General features: G+C 63.8%; 1 protein-coding gene across 12 annotated transcripts in view; it reads right to left on the bottom strand.

Moving 5' to 3' along the window:
• Positions 1–1,573: 1,573 nt before the first annotated feature.
• Positions 1,574–17,280, bottom strand: part of CAPN15 (calpain 15) — a 44,498-nt gene continuing 28,791 nt past the window's right edge. For 11 of the 12 annotated variants that reach the window (XM_082772436.1, XM_082772432.1, XM_082772437.1 and 8 more), the window contains 11 exons: positions 12,087–13,584; positions 9,254–9,462; positions 8,859–9,042; positions 6,467–6,690; positions 5,378–5,503; positions 5,133–5,285; positions 4,638–4,799; positions 4,116–4,348; positions 3,761–3,921; positions 3,372–3,550; positions 1,574–3,229 (listed from right to left, as the gene is read on the bottom strand). In XM_082772436.1, coding sequence (XP_082628562.1) covers positions 3,052–3,229; positions 3,372–3,550; positions 3,761–3,921; positions 4,116–4,348; positions 4,638–4,799; positions 5,133–5,285; positions 5,378–5,503; positions 6,467–6,690; positions 8,859–9,042; positions 9,254–9,462; positions 12,087–13,584 — 3,307 coding nt within the window. In that variant the 3' untranslated portion in view covers positions 1,574–3,051. Of the gene's footprint in view, positions 3,230–3,364; positions 3,551–3,760; positions 3,922–4,115; positions 4,349–4,637; positions 4,800–5,132; positions 5,286–5,377; positions 5,504–6,466; positions 6,691–8,858; positions 9,043–9,253; positions 9,463–12,086; positions 13,585–17,280 lie in introns of all 12 variants that reach the window. The other variant, XM_082772442.1, reaches the window with a different exon arrangement.

Genomic DNA, 17,280 nt, shown 5'->3' with positions numbered 1-17,280 from the left:
GCCCTTGCTGAGGGTGAGCGCACCGATGGGATGGCAAATGCCAGAGCAGTGCAGGGCCTGGGGCTGCCGTGAGTGTGGAGAGGACGGGGCTGTCATCGGGGCGATGGGCAGCACTGGGCAGGCAGCGTGGGGGGACAGTGTGCCCTCTGCAGCTTCCCTGCTGCTCTCTGTCCCACTAAGCACGACCTGGTGTCCCCAGCACTCAACATTTCATAGCCCCAGCCCCTCGGTCGGGGTCCCACAGCTGTGCCATGGCACAGCCCCGTGGGACAGCCCCTTCTGCTTGCTGCCTGCATCGTCATGAGTGCGCTCCAACACACCGGTGGCTCCAACACCGCCCTTCCTCGCCCCTCCTGCTGCCTGTCCTTCCATGTCAGCCTGCTCTCCCTGCCCAGCGCCCATCTCCCCCTCGGACCTCAGGCTGAAGCCGTGGCTGCTTTAAGGCACGGCAGTGCTTGCTGATAAAGCAACCTGCTGCTACACAAACAGTAATTCAAACACAATGATATCTTTTTCACGTGCGGTTATACACAATGATTGATATCTTGATATGTAATAATGATATCTTTTTGGCAGGCAATTATAAAACGGGTAATTCTGTCTCTTAACTGCTGCAAGTGTTGCCTCCCGCCCTGCCACGGCTGTTGGCCTCCATCCCGCACCTCTCGGCCACTCTGCGTGCGCCCTGGTGCCTGGGGACCTCTGGCAGCATCACCGGTGTCACCTGCTCCTGGTGACACATCCACACCTGTACCCAGACCCACACCACATCCAGCTGCAGCTGGATGCTGGAGGCTGTCACTGGGGCAGGGGGAGCCACCCACACCCCCGGCAGGGACAAGGCTCCTGGGCCACCACGTGCCACCACCAAGGCCTGGGGCTGTCCCCGCTGTGTGGGTGCCCCCATCTCCTGGGGCAGGACCGTGGTGAGGGGCAGGATTTGTCCTGAGCTCAGGGGGGCTCAGCGGGCTGGGGAAGGCCAGGAGGGCTGTGAGGGACGCGAGGGTTAAACCCTTTCTCCGTCACGTCTCCCTTCCCTGAACAGACCGAGGCGGAGCGGCAGTGCCCTCCCCACCAAAATTAACTCTCCATCTGTTTCTCCCCGGCTGAGGCTGATGGCTTGTGACAGGGCCTCCTGAACGCAAAGATGTTTCGCCCGGGAAAAAAAAATAAAAATAAAATCTATTACGAGTCGCTCGGAGAGAGGCAGCAACCCTCGCCTTCTGTCTCTCCCCGCTGCTCTCCCGAGGTGCCCACCCCGGGCCAGGGGGCGCAGCCGGGACCCCGAGGGGGGCCGGGGGTCGGGGCAGGACCCGGCGGCCTCGGGGGTGTCCGGGGGGCTCCGAGGGACCCGGGGGGCTCCGAGGCGGCGGGGCCGGGGCACGGGGCCCGAGCGGAGCCTCCGCGGGCAGCGGCTGCCCCCTCCCGGCCGCCGCCGGCCCCGGCTTCGCTCTCCCCGATCCCCCCCCCCGGCACCACCCCGAAAGCGGCTCCGAAACTCGCTGGACCCCCAAAATCTCAGCCCCGGCGGCCCCAGAGAACCAGGCAGCTTCAGTAAAAAACAAAACTTTATTTGGTCCGTCAGAACCTGAGTTTGAAAACCACCCATGGATAATTCGTTATCGTACAGGGAGTACTGATCTGCTTTACAATTGATAAAATAGCCTATGTTTCTGAGGAGCTGGACAGTATTTACAGGGTTAAAAATATTCACAGCTCACAAAGACGGAGAGAAAAAAGTGAAGGACAAATCATCCCGAGGAGGAAGGCGCGGGGAAGAGAGAAAACAGAGCGATGAACAGAGATAACCACGGCCAGGGCCTGGCGCAGCATCCCCAGCCCCTGCCCCAGCCCCTCAGGGCCAGGGGGGGGACAGACGGAGCGGCCGGACAGACCCACAGCCCCTGCTGCCGCAGCCTGCCCCCAGCATCTCCCCCTGCCCCCAGAGCTGGGGGGCCTGGGGAAGGGCTGGGGGCCCCCAGCAGACGTACAGACAGACACACAGCCCTGCCAAGCCCGACGGACACCAGGCCAGCCTCGCCACGAAGCCCCCGTAGGGCCGCAGCAGCGCCCAAGGTTCCTACAAACCTCGGCCTTATGCCGCCTGCCGCCCCTCTGAAGGATGGGGCCCACTGCTTCCTCCTCCCAAAAATCACTCCCTGGGGCAGGGCCACCCGCTGGGTGCTGCTCTCCGGCCCCCGGCTCTGTCCCTGCTGCCCCGTGGCACCGCCGCTGCCCCTGGCCCCGGGGGGCCGCATGGCTTCTCTGCAGGCGCTGCGTCCAGCGGCCGCCTTTGCATAGTAACACTGCGAGGGGGTGGGGGGCACGGGGAATCGCCCCCAGCCCCGCTCGCCACCCCAGAGCAGAGGTGGGGAAGCGCACGCCTTCGTTTCGCCCCGAGGTGGGGTGAACACCGACGGCAGCAGCTCCCTGCGACAGCCCCGTGCCCTTCCCAGCCCCGGCACGGGGTGGGGGGCACCACCCCCGGCCCAGCTGCGGCACCTCGGTGCCCACTCGGTCCTGGCAGCAGACAACGAGGGGGGACGGGGGACACAAGACAGTGGGGAGGGCCCAGGGACAGACGGAGGGTCACACAGACGGACAGACATCAGAGGTATATTCTTTTTTTTGTGTGTGTTTTTTGTTTTTTTTTTTTTTTTTGCAGCGCCAGGGCCCTGGCACCGCAGGAGGGGGCAGAGTCCTGAGCGTGGTGCCTGGGAAGGGCATTGACAGCAACCTCCAGCCCCCCCCCTCTCCTGCAGCCCCCCGCTGCCACGCTGCGTGCCCGGGGCTGGCCGAGGGCAGCGGCCTGGTGGGATCCTGAGATGGCCCCGTGCCCCCAGCTGCTCCTCGTAAAGTGCCGTGGGGGCAGCCGGCAGAGCTGGTCCCGGCCCTGAGAGCTCGCCCCAGCCCCGCGGCGCAGGGCAAAGTGCTCGGCGTGGTGCTCAGGCTCTGCCCCGCGGCTCAGCGCTGACAGCTCGGGGGCAGCCCCAGGCCAAGAGGCTGGGTGAAAATCACAGGGGAGAGGAGCAGGGAGGGGGCAGCGTTTCGTCATAGGGGCCGGGGCCCGTGGAGCCCGGCCACCTCGGGCGTGAGCAGCGGGTTGTGGGTGCCTTTCGTCGACATCCAGTCGTTGAGGAAGGCCTGGGTGGCTTTGCGGTGCGCCAGGCGGTGGGTGATGGAGAAGCCGGCGTTACCCTCCAGCTGGGACAGGATCACCAGCACCTGCCTGCGGAGAGAGTCGGGCTCAGCCTTTGGCCACGCGCTGCAAACCCTCTGCCCCCATCTCCCCCCCCTGCCCCGGGCCCTCCACCAGCACCCCTCGGTGCCCCCACGCTGACCCTCTCCTCCCACCCCTGCCTACCCCGGACCTGTGCAGGGGAGGGACGCTGTCCTGCGTCTTGAGGCTGCCGCGCGTAGAGACGACGTTGAAGCTGTCGGTGCAGTCGCACTGGACATGCAGGTAGGATTTGGGGTGCCGATTCTCCACCACCACGATGAGCCCTGCCCAGCCGTGCGTCAAGTAGTAGCACGTCATCCCCTCACGGCCCTGGGGCAAACGGCACGGTCAGAAGCACAAATCCTCTGGGCAGCCCTGCCTCTAAATCTTAACCCCTGGGCCAGCACCTTCCCCCTCCAGCTGAGCCCTGCCCACCGAGGACACGGCAGAGGCAGGGTCCAGGCTCCCTCTGGCACCGTTGTCCCCTTCCCTGCTGCAGGCACGGGCAGGCCAGCCCCTGCCCTGTGCCACTGCACCCACCTCGTGGCGCTCGCCCTTGTTCTCGGTCAGCAGGATGATGGCATCTGCCAGCGTGGTGGGCTGCGCCTCGATCTGCTCCACCATCACCTGGCGGGAGCTGTAGATGGCCAGGATGTAGCTGGAGTAATCGGTGGCCGGCCGGCTGCTGGTGGGACTGGAGGCTGTGGAGAGGACAACACGCAGAGGGGGAGATCACCGAGACCATCCCCAAGCATCCAGGAGCGGGGACTGACTGCACTGCAGCGCACGTGGGCAACCTCCACCCCCAGCAGGCTCTTCCCATGGCGAAGGTCGAGGTATTTTAGCACCTCCGCCTCCCCCAGCAGCCCCACGGGCAGGGTACCCAGCCCCTTACCCTGGGCGGTGGCGGCGGGGCCGGCCAGCACCGTGCTCCAGTGGTTGAAGGCACAGCACACGACGGCGTACTCGCCGGGCTCCAGCATCACGTCGCAGTTGACGAATTTCTTGACGGCCCGCTTGCTGTGAGCCATCAGCCGGCCCAGGCTCAGCTTGTTGCCACTGGTGAAGGTGGCGCGGAAAACCATGATGCACAGATCCAGCAAGTGGCTGTCCACCGTGTCCGACCGCCTGCGCCCCCAGGGGAGAAAGGCAGGCATCAGCTGGGTGCTGCCCCGCAGGGCAGAAAGGCAGACCCACAGTCCTCCCCCTGCCCTGGGGGCCGCCCAGGAGCTGCTGCCTGGGTTTGGGTTTTGGGTTTTCGTAAGCCACGAGGATCAGAGAAATGCCAGCGGAGGCTCATCGCCGAGTTCTGCAACCCCGTGGGATGGTGTGGGGTGAAGAGGTGGGATGGGGACAACTTCAGGCATTTCTCCCAGGGCTGGGTTGCCGCCTGCAGCCCTCGCGTTGCCTTGCTCACCTGCTGCCCTCCTGGAAGAGGGCAAACTCCAGGGTGGCACGCTCCAGCACCGTCAGCGACGTCACCGTCACCGGCCCGTTGGCCTTGTTGGGGAACATGCCCTGCACACGCACCTCGTGCCAGTCTGAATGGAGCTTGCAGATATCCACCGAGTCAAAATACCTGTGGGGAAGCTGGGCTCAGCACCAGGGGGGTCCTCTGCGGGTGCGCTGCTCTGCCTCGTGCCCCAACAGGCTGCAGCTCACGCAGCCAGGAGCTGCGGGCACCGGAATGTCACCCGCCTCCCCCTGGGGATGCCCGGCCCTGCAAAGGGACTGGGAGAGGAGTTACAGCTCCAGGGACCCACTGATGCCCACCACACCCTGTGGCTTTTGGGGCTTTGCCTCCCCTGAGCAAAGGGGTCCCCACGACCCTACATGAAGCACCCCACAGCCCCCCCCCGGTCACGCTGTCTGCTCCCACCCCCCAGCCTCCACCTCCCGGGTGTTACTGTACTTAATGAAATCGCTGTACTCCATCCAGAAGACCCCCTCGCTGTTGTCTTGGGGCATCAGGTCGTGACGGAGGGGAGCAGGCCAGTGGGGCCACTCGTCGGACCAGCTGCCGTTCCAGGAGAAGCGGCCCCAGGGGTTTCGGAGCCGCAGGAGTCTGGGGGACGGGGAACAAGAGTGTCAGAGGCCCAGGAGTAAAGAGGCTTTCTCCTCGGGCTGCTGCACTGCCAGCCCCCACGCCGTGCCCACCTGAAGCCTTGGACATCCCGCAGGTCCAGGATGGAGTAGGCGTGCCGCGGACGCAGCCCCATGCTCTCATAGGCCACGTCGTCCACCTTCATGTTGCCCCCGCCGCAGGACGCGCCCATGAGGAACCTGCAGAGGGGACAGCAAAAGGCTCAGCATCCTGCAAGGCGCGGGGGGAGCTCGTCCCCATCACTGGAGGCACGGGGCAGGCTCCCCGCAGCGGGCTCCTGTGCATTCCCTCTGCAACCACACCGCAAACTCCTCCGGAGCAGGGCCCCGACCCTGCTGGCCGTAGCTCAGCCTGGGCAGCAGCGAGTTTCCTCCATCCCCTCGGGTTTCTGCTGAGCCCAGGCTCCACGGTGAGCTGCTCTGAGCAGCGGGGTGCTTGGCTGGCTCCCAAATAACACCAGACGGACAGGGCAGGGCTGCCCTCCCCGCGCTGAATCCCCCGTCCCTTCCCACCTGCAGGGCTGGGAGCCCCGTCCGTGCACAGCGGATCTTTGCCCAAACCTTCCCCATTTTGTGCCAGGCCCTGGGGTCCTGCCAAGGGCGTTGCTGCTGCACACTGACAGGAGCAACCCTGCCTTCAGCCATCCCCCCAAAAATCACAGTGACTTCCATGGTGCAAAGCTAACCTAACCGCCTTCCTGCTCCTCCTGCTGGGGCGATGAGCGGGAGGATTTTGCTTTTGCTTTGTCTCCAATAGCCCGAACAAATGCCCAGGTAGGGGCAGCAAAGATGCCAGGTACGGGTGGGAGACGTGCAGGGCGCAGGACTCCACAAGACAGAAGACTCGAAGCGCAGCAAGCGGGCTCGATGCCAGCCACTTCCAAACTGTGAGGTAGCGGTAAGCGAGCAGAGGGAAGTTCACCAGGGGTTTAATTATGGATCAGAATGAACCAAAGGAGACCCCGCTTCACAGAGCTCGGAGGGGGGGCTCTGTCAAGGCTTCAGACAAACGCCAGGTGCGATGGACTCCCCCATTAACGCACTAGGACCTCTCCTCCGAGCCCCTGCAGGTGAGTGCAGCCCCCTCGCCCCCCTCTCCGAGCGTCCCTGCTCCTGCCACGGCGCCCTCCTGCCTCGTCTTACCCAGCCTCCTTAGAGCTCAGCATTTTGGCCCAGATGAGGTCAGTGTCAATGGGCTCCTCGCGGGGGTTAGTGGAGCTGACCTGCAGCATCAGGCTCTCGCAGGGGGCACCCGTTAGTGTAGCCAGGCCTTCGATAGCGCGCCCCGCCTGGAGGGCAAAGTACGAACCATGAAGCTTGGCCAGAGCCTTCTCAATGAGGGCGACCCACAGCTGCTTCCTCTGGGCCTGGGGAGAGAGACAGAAACACGTCAGGAACCCGGGCAGGAGATGGGAAGGCAACAGGACCCTGCACTGTCTGTCCAAGTGGTTTAATTCCCACTTGGGAAGACGTCCTGGAGCTGATGTGTAACGGGTGCCTGGATGCCGACACGGCCGCGCCTTAGGTTTTCTACCCAGTAGCACCAGGCCCTTTCCTTCCATCCACCTGGATTTTAAAATGTTCAGTAATGGAAACGGGCACTGAGCACATCTCCCACACACACATTGCTGCGAACAAAACCCACCGCGCATTTGGTGAAGGAGGCTGCCTAGAGCACGCGTGGCCGTGGGACCCATCCCATTACACCCATGGCACTAGGAGGCTGCTTCAAGGACGAGCTCCAAAAACCTCTGTGCAGACATGAAAACTCCCCCGGTTCCATCCCGGGGACAGCAGCAGGATGTGTTTTTGCAGGGGGAAACTCCTCCTGCAGTCCCTTCGCTCCAGGCATCGATCTTGGCATTGCCGAACTGAGGACAGACGAGGTGCAGGAGCTGCATTACGGCACCCAGAGCTCTGCAGAGCCTCCGCCAGCCCCGTGGCGTGGGCTCAGCTCCGCACGCAGCCCTCAGAGCCCTGCCCGAGCCACCACTGTGGGTCCTCAGCGTGCTGCAGGCCGCGGTCACCAGCGATGCTTCACCCCTTGTCCTGGGAGGAGACGCCTCCTGAGGACGAGGGAGCCAAGAGGGGATGTGGAAGCTGCAAACGGAGGAGCGTGGGAGGTGAGGGGACATTTGGTGGCCTCCGTGTCTCCAACAAATCCAGCTCAGCTGGCGATATCAAGCACAGCTCGGAGGGCAGCAGGGTGAAGCAGCGGTGCGTGTGGGACCGCGTGCGGCTCACAGGTGGCAGCCAAGAGTTGGGAGAGGGATGGAAGGCAGCGAGGCAGCTTCCTGACGGGTAAAGAAGGCTTGGAAGTGCCTTTCTTGGGTTTGTTTTTGAATCCCCCACTCAACCAAAATTCACGTTGCTTACTCCTGCCCGAGAGGCAGTCACTGAGCTCTGCTAAGAGCCTGATTTCCTTCAGTTTTATAACCCCGTGTTTCCTCTTTTAGCCCCACGTTCAGCTCATGCACCTCAATGCTCCACACAAAAATCTCATGATGATTCCGATGCAGCTGGAAACAAAGGCGAGGCAAGCCCAGCCCACATGAAAACCTCCAAGTTCCAAAAAAAACAACCAACCAAACAACAAAAAAACCACAGCTTGAAATTGGTAAGAGGGAAAATAAAGCTCTGCTGCCCCACGCCCCTGCCCCAGGGCTGGGCCACCTGCACACTGCGGGGAGGAGAGCTCAGAGCAGGGGAGCTGCAGCAGCATTAGGGTTCCCCAGGTACTCGTTGCCAGGCCCTGTCCTCTGATTTCTGCCTGTCCTCTGCTTCTGTCCTCTGATTTCTGCCTCTGCAGCCCGGCTCAGGGCCCCGTGTGTTTTAAAGCAGGGTCTGGATTTCAGAACCAAGTCAAAGCCCATCGTCCCCGTCCCTCCTGCTGACGGCAGCCCTGCGGTCCGCGTGGCAGATCTGTGCAGCCTGAGCTGCAATGAAGACGTTCTCAGTCTCCTTCATGGAAATGATCCCAGCAAGCGCCCCCGGGCCTGGCAGGCAGGGCAGAATGCGCAGTGACGTCCCGGAGCGGCTCAGGGAGCTTCTTTAATCCTAGCAGATGCCACCCGAGTGTGCTCAGAGCCACCGGGCACTGGCTCGAAACAGGCTGCTCTGTTGTGTCCCCTCCCTCCCCGCCGCCCCTCCCCGGCACAGCCAAGCTGCCAGCCCTTCCTGCCGAGCAGAGGAACAGCTTTCGCTCAGCCCCTCTCAGCGCACAGCCACGGAGGTAGCAGAGTTCCCTTTTGTGTGCAGAATAAAGATGTCTTCCCCTGCTAGCGAGCTGGCCTGCAATGCAGAGAGAAGTGATGGAGAAAAAAAAAAAAAAAAACGCAGAAGAAACTTCTCCGCTGCAGCCTGGAAAACGCCAAAAGCGGCCTAAAATGAGTTGATGGGATGGCCTCAAAGACACATCGCAGCTGTGTCTCTTCCCACTCCACTGCCTTCTCCTGGGCTTGGGGACGAGCCCCCCTTCCCCCAGAGCAGTGCCCACCCCGTCCTGATCCCCTGTTCCCCCCCTGGGGCTGCTGACCTGTGAGAAGAGGAGGTACCCGCACTCGTCGCAGGGCAGCATGTCGTCCACCAGCACCGTGGTCCACGTGCCGTCCTTGCACAGCCGCACCTGGTAGGCGCCCTCGGGGCACAGCGTCCTCGTGATCATCACCCTCTCCACCAGCTCCGGCCGCTCGGCCAGCACGGCCAGGGCGCTCAGGAACCTGCCCGGGGGACGGGGCTGGGCTCAGCGGGGTGCGGGTGGGCGGCAAAGCCCCTGCCCAGCCGCCCAGCACAGGGGGAAGGGGATGGGCAGAGGGTGGGCACGTGCCCGGGGTGTAGAAATGGGGTTGGGGAGGGCTGGGGGGCACGATCCGGGTCCGGACGGTGGGGGATTGGGGCAGGAGGGTGTTGCCCCGGCTCTCGCCTCCTTACCAGCAGTTTCCCAGCAGACCCTGGAGGATATCCGAGGACCTGGGCGTCCGGAACACCGACCACTTCAGCAATCGGTCTTTGAAGATGCTACAGTTGATTTCGTGGGGTCGCAGCCACTGCTTCACCCGCTGCTGCACGCTGTCACCTTCCGGGAATCCCACAGACTTGGGCCCAGGGTGGAAGCTGTCATCTACAAAATTGACTTTGTTCTGCGAGAGCAAAAGGCAAGGCACGGCATCAGTGCGCAGCTGTGTGGCACGCAGCTCCCCGGGGCCTCCGGGAACGGGGCTGGCTTGGAAAGCCACACGTCAGTTTGACCCCTCGGGGCTCCCGACTGCATCTCCAATCTGCCTGTGTGTGTTTTAGGGGAACCTCCCCGGGCAGGGAACATCTCACACCTCACGCTGGTGCTAAAATTTGGGCGGTGGGGGCCCTTGGCCGCCTCTACGAGTGGCGAAGCCCACGAGCAGCAAGGCTCTGAGGAAGCACCTGGCAACCAAGCGCTCCTCGGTCCGAGCCCGTGCCACGGGGCGAGACCCCCGGGGCGGCCCCAGGCGCTGCTGGCACAGCCCAGCCCCGTGGCACAGCTCCGCACCGTGCCAGCAGCGCCTTCCACAGCCAGATTCAGCCCAAACCAAGCTGGCAGCTGCAGAGCCCTCGCTCCCAAGCCCGATTCCACCCGCCACCGAGCACTGAATAAAGTCGGGTGGGCTAAACAGCAAATAACCCCACAAATACCCCCAAATATTAGCCACGGACGTAGGATGGGAGCGCAGAACTTCCCCAAGGGCAGAAGGATGGCTTTTTCGGACAGTTTAACACAGGGTGAAGTAAGAACTGGGATTTCTTTGTTACCGTTAATTATATGGAATTAACTTCTTTCAGCAGCAGCCCTCTCTGATTTAACCGAGCTGTGCTCACCACGCCAGCGTTCGCTCTGCCTCTTGTGTTGCAATCCCGGCTCAGTGATGCGAACATTTCCTACCCGGTGCCTCAATTAGTGCTCCCAGCTCCTGCTCCGCAGAAGGGTGTTTTTCAGCTAGTAGCTGTCACCACTCCCAGCCGAGGCCACAGAGAGTCCCGAGGCTTTGCTGCCTTTCCCCAGGGGTGCAGCAGGCGCTGCAGCTGGCAGGGTGCACGCTGCCAAGCGCTGGGCAGGACGCTCAGCAGACACTGCCAGGCACATGCACGGTCCCCTTGGGGCAGCGAGGCTGCCGCTTGTGTCCCCTGCGAGGGGATAAACCCGCAGACAGGAGGGCTCTGCGGGCAGAAGTGGCAGAGAAGGCGCGGGCAGGCAGAGCCCCGGGCTGTGCTCCTGGTGCCGTGCCCGCTGCCGCCTGCTGCTGTGCAGAAAGGGGAAGGACGTTGGGTCGGACGAGAGAGAAATCACGAGATGGGGATGAGCAAGAAGGGGAACAGCACGAGACAGGATGCAGCAGCCCGGCGCCAAGGGGAAGAGGTCAGCCCTGCCTCCTCCCAGCCGGGCGAGAAATGATAAAGCTGAAAACTGGGGGCCAGGCACCGGGAAGCACGGGGACAGGCGCTGCCAGGACAGCAGAGGAGGCAGCGATCCCTGCAGGGAGCACAGCTGCGAGTCGAGCTGCTTCCCCCGACGCACAGAGACTTTAAAAAGGCAGAAGATTTGGCCAGCCCGATGCTCTCCTCCAGGGGAAGGCTGAGCAGCGCTGCTCCCACCAAACGCAGCCGCCAGAAGCAAGCTTTGAGGCTCCTAACATCCTTCAGGCCCGACTCCACCGCACAGAAGGGCTGCTCCCTGCCTCCACAACAGGCCGTCCACTTGCTTAGAGGGGGCTATGCAGAATCAGGGTCTCCCCGATATAAAGAGCCTGTTAGCCACGGGCACGCAGCAACCAGAACACCACAAACAGCCCCAAACCAGCATCACTCAGCAGCTTCCTTCCCCAGTCCAACGCCTCCAAGGGCACTGGTGAGAGCAGCACAGCCCCGGCCGTGGGAGCGCTCCTCGGCCCGCGCAGGGAGAGCCTCAACGCTGCGTCAGAGCGGGACTGCGGCTCCCTTCCCATCTGGTCCTGAAGAGCTGCAGGCTCGCTCCAGGAGGAGGGCAGGGGAAGAGCAGCGTTCGCAGGAGCATCGGGTGCCGCTCGGGGCAAAAACGGGGCCAGCAGAGCACTGCTGGAGACTGAAGCCCAGCCAGAAACTTCACACTGGGAGGGAGAGGCACTAGGGCATGCTCCTGAGACCCCCACCTGAAGGCAGGATGCAGCCAAACCTCAGCTGTCCTTCCCCAGACGGGGCTGAGCCATTTGCAGGCACAGCTGCGCATTCGCAAACACCAAAACCAGCAGGCTGAGCAGCCCCAGGACAGCTGAACGAAGGCAGGACTTTGGGAGCCTTGAAAACCCCCGGCACAGACGCAGCGGCAGCAGTGTCCTTTGCCTGCACACGCAGTGCTCTGCAGCACCCCGATTCCTGCACCCCCCGCACGCCCTCCTCCCCAGCCCTCCTCACCCTCGGACAGGCAGGGACTGTGCTGATCACCCCGTAACGTTCCCTTCTCTCTCAGCTTTAAAACACTTCCAGGAGCCAGATAACTCTCTGACCTCCTCACCCTTGGGTGGGTGGTGAATGGGATGGGTCACCTTGGAGCGCCCCTTCACCCTACAGACCCCCCCCCGTGGATTTCAAATGCCCCATTTCAGGGTTTCCAGCTGGCACAGGCGAGCAGCTCCCCTGCAACCTCTGTCCCCAAGCCCCACCGGGGCCCTGCCCGCGCTGAGCACCCTCCCGGGGCGTTGAGATGGGGCCTCCCCGGAGCGAAACCAGCAGCAAGCCCCGCTCAGCCCGCGCTCACCTCCCTGCAGAAGGTCACGATGTTTTCCCACAGCGCCTTGGCCTCGCCCTCGTCCGTCTGCCTCCTCTTCTCCACGTGCATGCTCTCCCTCCTCTTGAGGGCCTTGAGGCCCTTGCGCTGGGCCACGTAGTGCTGCGGCGTGTGGCAGGCGGCGCAGTGCTTGGCCTTCAGCTCGTTGAGCAGGGTGCAGGCGGGACAGGCCCACTGAGCCGGCCTGTCCTGGGCTCCGGGCAGCGGGGACGGGAAGAGGCGAGCGACCTTGCGGGCGGAGGGGGCCTTGCTGCCGCAGGAGGGGCAGGAGCCCTTGTCGCCAGCGCCGCAGTCGGGGCAGCGGGGGGACGGCTCGCCCTGAGCGCCGTGCTCCTGGAAGCCGTGCAGCTTGGAGGAGCCGCAGGCTTTGCACTTCTGGGCCACGGTGGGGTTCTTGAGGGTGCACTTGGAACACGACCAGGTGGTGAAGTCGGGGCTGGAGGGGCTGCAGGGGGTGAACCTCACCAGGTCCCCCGCCAGGTTGATGGTGTCGCTGCCTTTCTGCGTGCCGCAGGCCTCGCATTTGCTGGCGCCGGAGGAGTTGAGCAGGGAGCAGGCGCTGCACTTCCAGTGGGACGGGCTGACCTCCATCTCCTCCTCCAGCACGCTCAGCCGCTTGGTGGACAGCAGCTCCTGGAAGCGGGCAGCGGGGGCGCCCCGCGCCTGGCCCTGCGGGGACCCCTTCTGCCCCGCCGCGCTCGGAGCCCCGGGCTGCGGCGCTTCGGGCCCCGGCATCTGCAGCTGCGGGGGCACCTCGCGGCGGCTGCGGGGCACGGGGTTGTTCTGGAGCCCCGGGGAGAAGGGACTGAAGGCTGGCATCTTCTGGGCCTCTTGTTCCATAGCCACCGGGCCCTGCGCGGCCACGGCGTCGCCCTCAGAGACCTCTGCAGGGACCAAAGGCTGCGGGGTGGAGGGGGCCATGTGAAAGCCCGCGGGGGTGATGACTTCAGGGACGACCAGCGCCTCTGGAGGGATCTTGGGCAGGGAGAGCTTGCGCGGCCCACCGCAGGCCGAGCAGGAGTTGGCCACGGGCGTGTTGTGCAGCGTGCAGCGCTGGCAAGCCCAGCCGCTCTCCGGCTCCCCTTCCTCGGGGCTCTTCCCCTCCGACTCCTCGCTGCTGCTCTCCACCTTGGCGGCCTCCTCCCGGGACGTGCCCTTGGGCTCCACGAGCACGGCGGGCTTGGGCAGGACGCCGTTGATGACGGGCAAGGGGGAGCCGCTGGGCCCCGGCTCCGGGGTGAAGCCGCACACCTCGCAGGTTTCTTTGCCCAGAAAGTTCCTGAAGGTGCAGCGGGCGCAGGCCCATTTCTGCTCCTCCACGCTCAGGCGCAGGATGTGGTTGAGGTCCGGCTTCTGGCGAGGGGCCTCGCATATGGAGCACTGCCGCTGGCCGACGGGGTTGAGGAAGGTGCAGCGGGTGCAGGACCACTCGCGCACCGCAGCCATGGAGCCGGGAGAGTGGGAGTTGCTGGAAGAGAGCAGAGGACAGTGTGAGGGTGTTAGAAATGGCTCAGTCTTCACAATAAACATTCCTCACAAGGGTGAGGGCAGGGCCGCCAGGTACGCGTTTTTCCCAGGCTGGCCCAGGCAGGGTTTTGCTTCCAGGAAGGGAACAAAAAGCAATGCAGTCACTGCTCTCCAGGCACTCGCTTCTCTGGCACTGACAGCGTTTCCACAAGTGCATGGCCACGGGCCAGCTTCCACCCCCAGCGCTTCGGGAAGGGCACAAACAGCAGCCCCGCAGCCCCGCTGAGCCCTCTGGTGTCCGTGGGGATGAACCCAGGTGAGCGAGCCCCACGCGGCTGCACCCAGCCCCTACCCACAACTGCTTTGCCCCCCTCTGGCTTGTCTGTAATGCCGAGGCAGCTCCTGTGTGAGACAGCCGACTGCCGGGAGAAAAGGCAGCCGTGGGCAGAGGCAGAGCCGAGCTCAGGGAGCTGGGGGATCGTGGCTGCAGGAAGGGGACACGGGGAGGGCAGGGCGCCCGGCTGGCACGGGCATGCAGAGCTGGGAGCCACCCGTGCCTCTGCTTGGGAACGCCCAACCTGCTTTGCCTTCTTTCTGCTCCCGGTGTCGGCTCTCTCCCTCTTTCAGGGTCTCTCCAGCCCCCCTCCCTTGCACTTTCTGCTCGTGCAGACACAATTATCTGTGCCAGGGGGAACAAAACTGCTGACACAGGGCAGCTCAGCAGCTCCTGCCCCCCAGCCTCCAGCAGAGGCAGGAGCTTTCAGCCCAGCAGGCTCCAAGGGCGCTGCCTCCCCGCTCCAGCCCCACTTCTCCGGGAAGCGGAGCAGCCGTGGAGCACCAGCCCTCGATTCCAACCCCTGGACCTAACGTGGGAAGATGTCCAACACATGCCAGAGCACCTCATTGTAGGGCAGAAACTGATGTTTTTAGGCAGGTTCAATTTTCAGAAAGCAAACAGCAGCGGCAGCACCAGCTCCTGAGGGGGACCTCTGGGCACAGGGAGAGCAGCTCCCCTCAGGGGCCTTCAGGAAGGCGATGCCCCGCTCGCACACAGGTTAAGGAGTGGCCGAAGGAACCTCAGCCCTGCTGCTTGTCCTCTGCTCTGGGTAATTTCCTGCAACTTCCAGTGAAGGTGGGGCTGAAACAGAGTTTCCTGCTTCCTCCTCCTTCACACGAGGACCGGAGAGCTCTCCCCCACGTAAATGCACCGCACGAGAGCCAAGCCTAAAGCCCCGGACACGCAGGGAGCTGCTCCTCGCCCTGCTCCCCTCCCAGCCCCCAGCCCCTGCCCCGTGTGCCACAGACCCCCGGCAGGGCCGACCCTGCAGGAGGAGCCTCCAAGCCCTCAGCTGTCCTGGAGCAAGGAACCCGCAGCTTAAATCACGGGGGGTCACCACCTTCCTAGCACCCCTCCGAGGCTCAGGTTCGACCCAACGCAAACGGGAACAAAGAAGGGAAAGAAACCCTTCTGTGCCGCAGAGGACGGGTGCAGAAAGCTGGGAGATGCCCACGGAGGGAACGTGCTCCTGGCTGGCCTCCAGCATCCCGGGCAGCAGCACCTGCACGGCCGGCTCCCCGAGGCAGCGAGCTGACTGCATTGCAGCAGCGGGGCCTTGCGGGGACAGCGGCTGCAGCAGGAGCCACCCGGGGGGGAGGAAGGTCCCCTCCGGGGCTGGGGACATGGGACACCCCCAGGAGTACCCCAGCAGCAACCTGAGCACGTCCCCAACCCGTGCTCCTGGAGACCAGCCCTCCCTCACGAGATCAGATGCAACCTTCAAATCCCTCCTTAAATCAAATGTTTCTCTAAATAAAGCCCGAACCCAAGAAATCCATTTTATTTCAAGAGAGAGCTCGAAAACTCACGCACCGTGCCTTCCCAGTTTGAACTTTACAAGGTATTTATTTACCGGAGTCCTTTCAAGAACCTTTCCCAGCTAAAAGAAACACAAACATTGATTTTTCTGCCTGAAGTCCTGCAGCTGTGAGCCCCTGCGCAGCGCTCTCCCCGTGGCAGCACCGTGCCCAGAAACGTCTGAAAGGAAAAATCAGCCTTCGGGAAGGGAAGGGAAGGGAAGGGAAGGGAAGGGAAGGGAAGGGAAGGGAAGGGAAGGGAAGGGAAGGGAAGGGAAGGGAAGGGAAGGGAAGGAACCGTGTGCCCAGCTCCGGCAGGGGCGGGGAAACCAACGGGGCCGCCAAGGGCACCGCGATCCTGTCACATCCACTCCCCTCACCGGCTGAGCCGCACCGAACCACGGGCATCAGCAGAAAGCAAGCAAGGGCTGGCAGCAACCCGCACCACCCGCACCACCCGCAGCCATCCCGCGTTGTGCTGCGGGAGCCCCGGCCCCAAAACCAAGCCCTCGGAGCGCGTCGGTGCCGCTTACCGCAGCTCGGCACCCTGCAGCCACCGCTCCTCCTGCTGCATGAACCACGCTGGCCAAGGCTTCTGGCCACGCAGCCACGGGACCGTGGCAAAGCACCGTGCCCCTTCCCGGAGCAGCAGAGAGAAGGAGAAGCCCGGGATGGCCGAGGCAAGACGGGTCCCACCAGCGGGCACAGCGAGGCGGGCGGCATCGCCGGGTGTGCTTGATGTGCACCCAGCGGGGAGCTGCAGGCTCGGGGAGGCTGCACGGCTTCACTCGGCCGGGCAGGAGCTCCAGGCAGCAGAAGGGAGGTGGCAGCAGGACGCTGCAGTGCTCTGCCCTGCTGCTGAGCTGCCTGCGCTCTGCCCCGAGCTCTGCTCCTGGCCGTGGGGAGCTGCTGCCTCTCCCCGGCTGGGTCCCCCCACCCTGCTGTGCCATCCACCCGCTGCTGGGACCTCCAGGCTTTCTCCTCTGGCAGCTCTGAGAAAAACCAAAGCCTCCCAGAAGAGCTTGCCTTTGGACACCTCTTGCTTTCGCTGCTCCCCTGGGGGTCTGGAAGTCCCCTGGCAGCAGCAGGGTGGTGAGCTCTGGCAGGGAGCTCCCTGCTCGCTCGCCCCCAGGGAGGCTGGCACGCTTTGTGGGGTGTCCCACAGCCACACAGCTCGGGTGGGAGACACAGAAACGGGAGAGGATGTGGGCAGGCACCTTGGGAGATCCCAAGCAAGCCCCTGATCCTCAGCCTGCTCCTGTCAGGACCACACTTGGTGGCAGCAGCCCCTGCCCCACGGCTCCCCTCACCTCTCACAAAGGGGCTGGCAGGAGGAGAAGCCCCCCCGCAGCCAGTCCGAGCCCTGCACTTCTCCCATAAAACCCATCTGGCTCCTCTCCTGGCAGGCAAGGAGCCTGCGTGAGAAAACCCAGCCATGTACCCCCCGAGCCCAGCTGCTGTACGACAACACACGCTGCAGCCCCAGAAAACACAACGGAGATGCACATCGCCTGCTGTCTCCCCATGCGGGCGATGGGTTTCTCCCCAAACAGCCACCTGCAGAGCCCCCCGCCCAGGAAAGGGCTTTTTCCTGGGGAGGAGGCACTTGGCAGGGGCAGAGGCAGAGGGCACAGCCTGCAGGGAGGCACAGCCCGGCTCAGCTGAGCTCGTCCTGGTGCCGCAGGGCCCTGGCTCCCACGCAGCCAGCAGGCAAGCCGCAGCTCTCTGCCACCTGCGGGTGTCAGCAGGGACCAAAGGCATTTCTGGAGCCTCACCGGAGCAGGGCAGGACAGGACAGGAAGGAACAGGGAAGAATTCCTTGTTCTGGCAAATTTTATTTATT

Source organism: Aythya marila (genome assembly GCF_965140915.1).
Source record: "Aythya marila genome assembly, chromosome: 15".
Lineage (NCBI taxonomy): Eukaryota > Metazoa > Chordata > Aves > Anseriformes > Anatidae > Aythya > Aythya marila.
The sequence above is the reverse complement of the archived record's forward strand: the minus strand, read 5'-3'. Positions and strand labels throughout refer to the sequence as shown.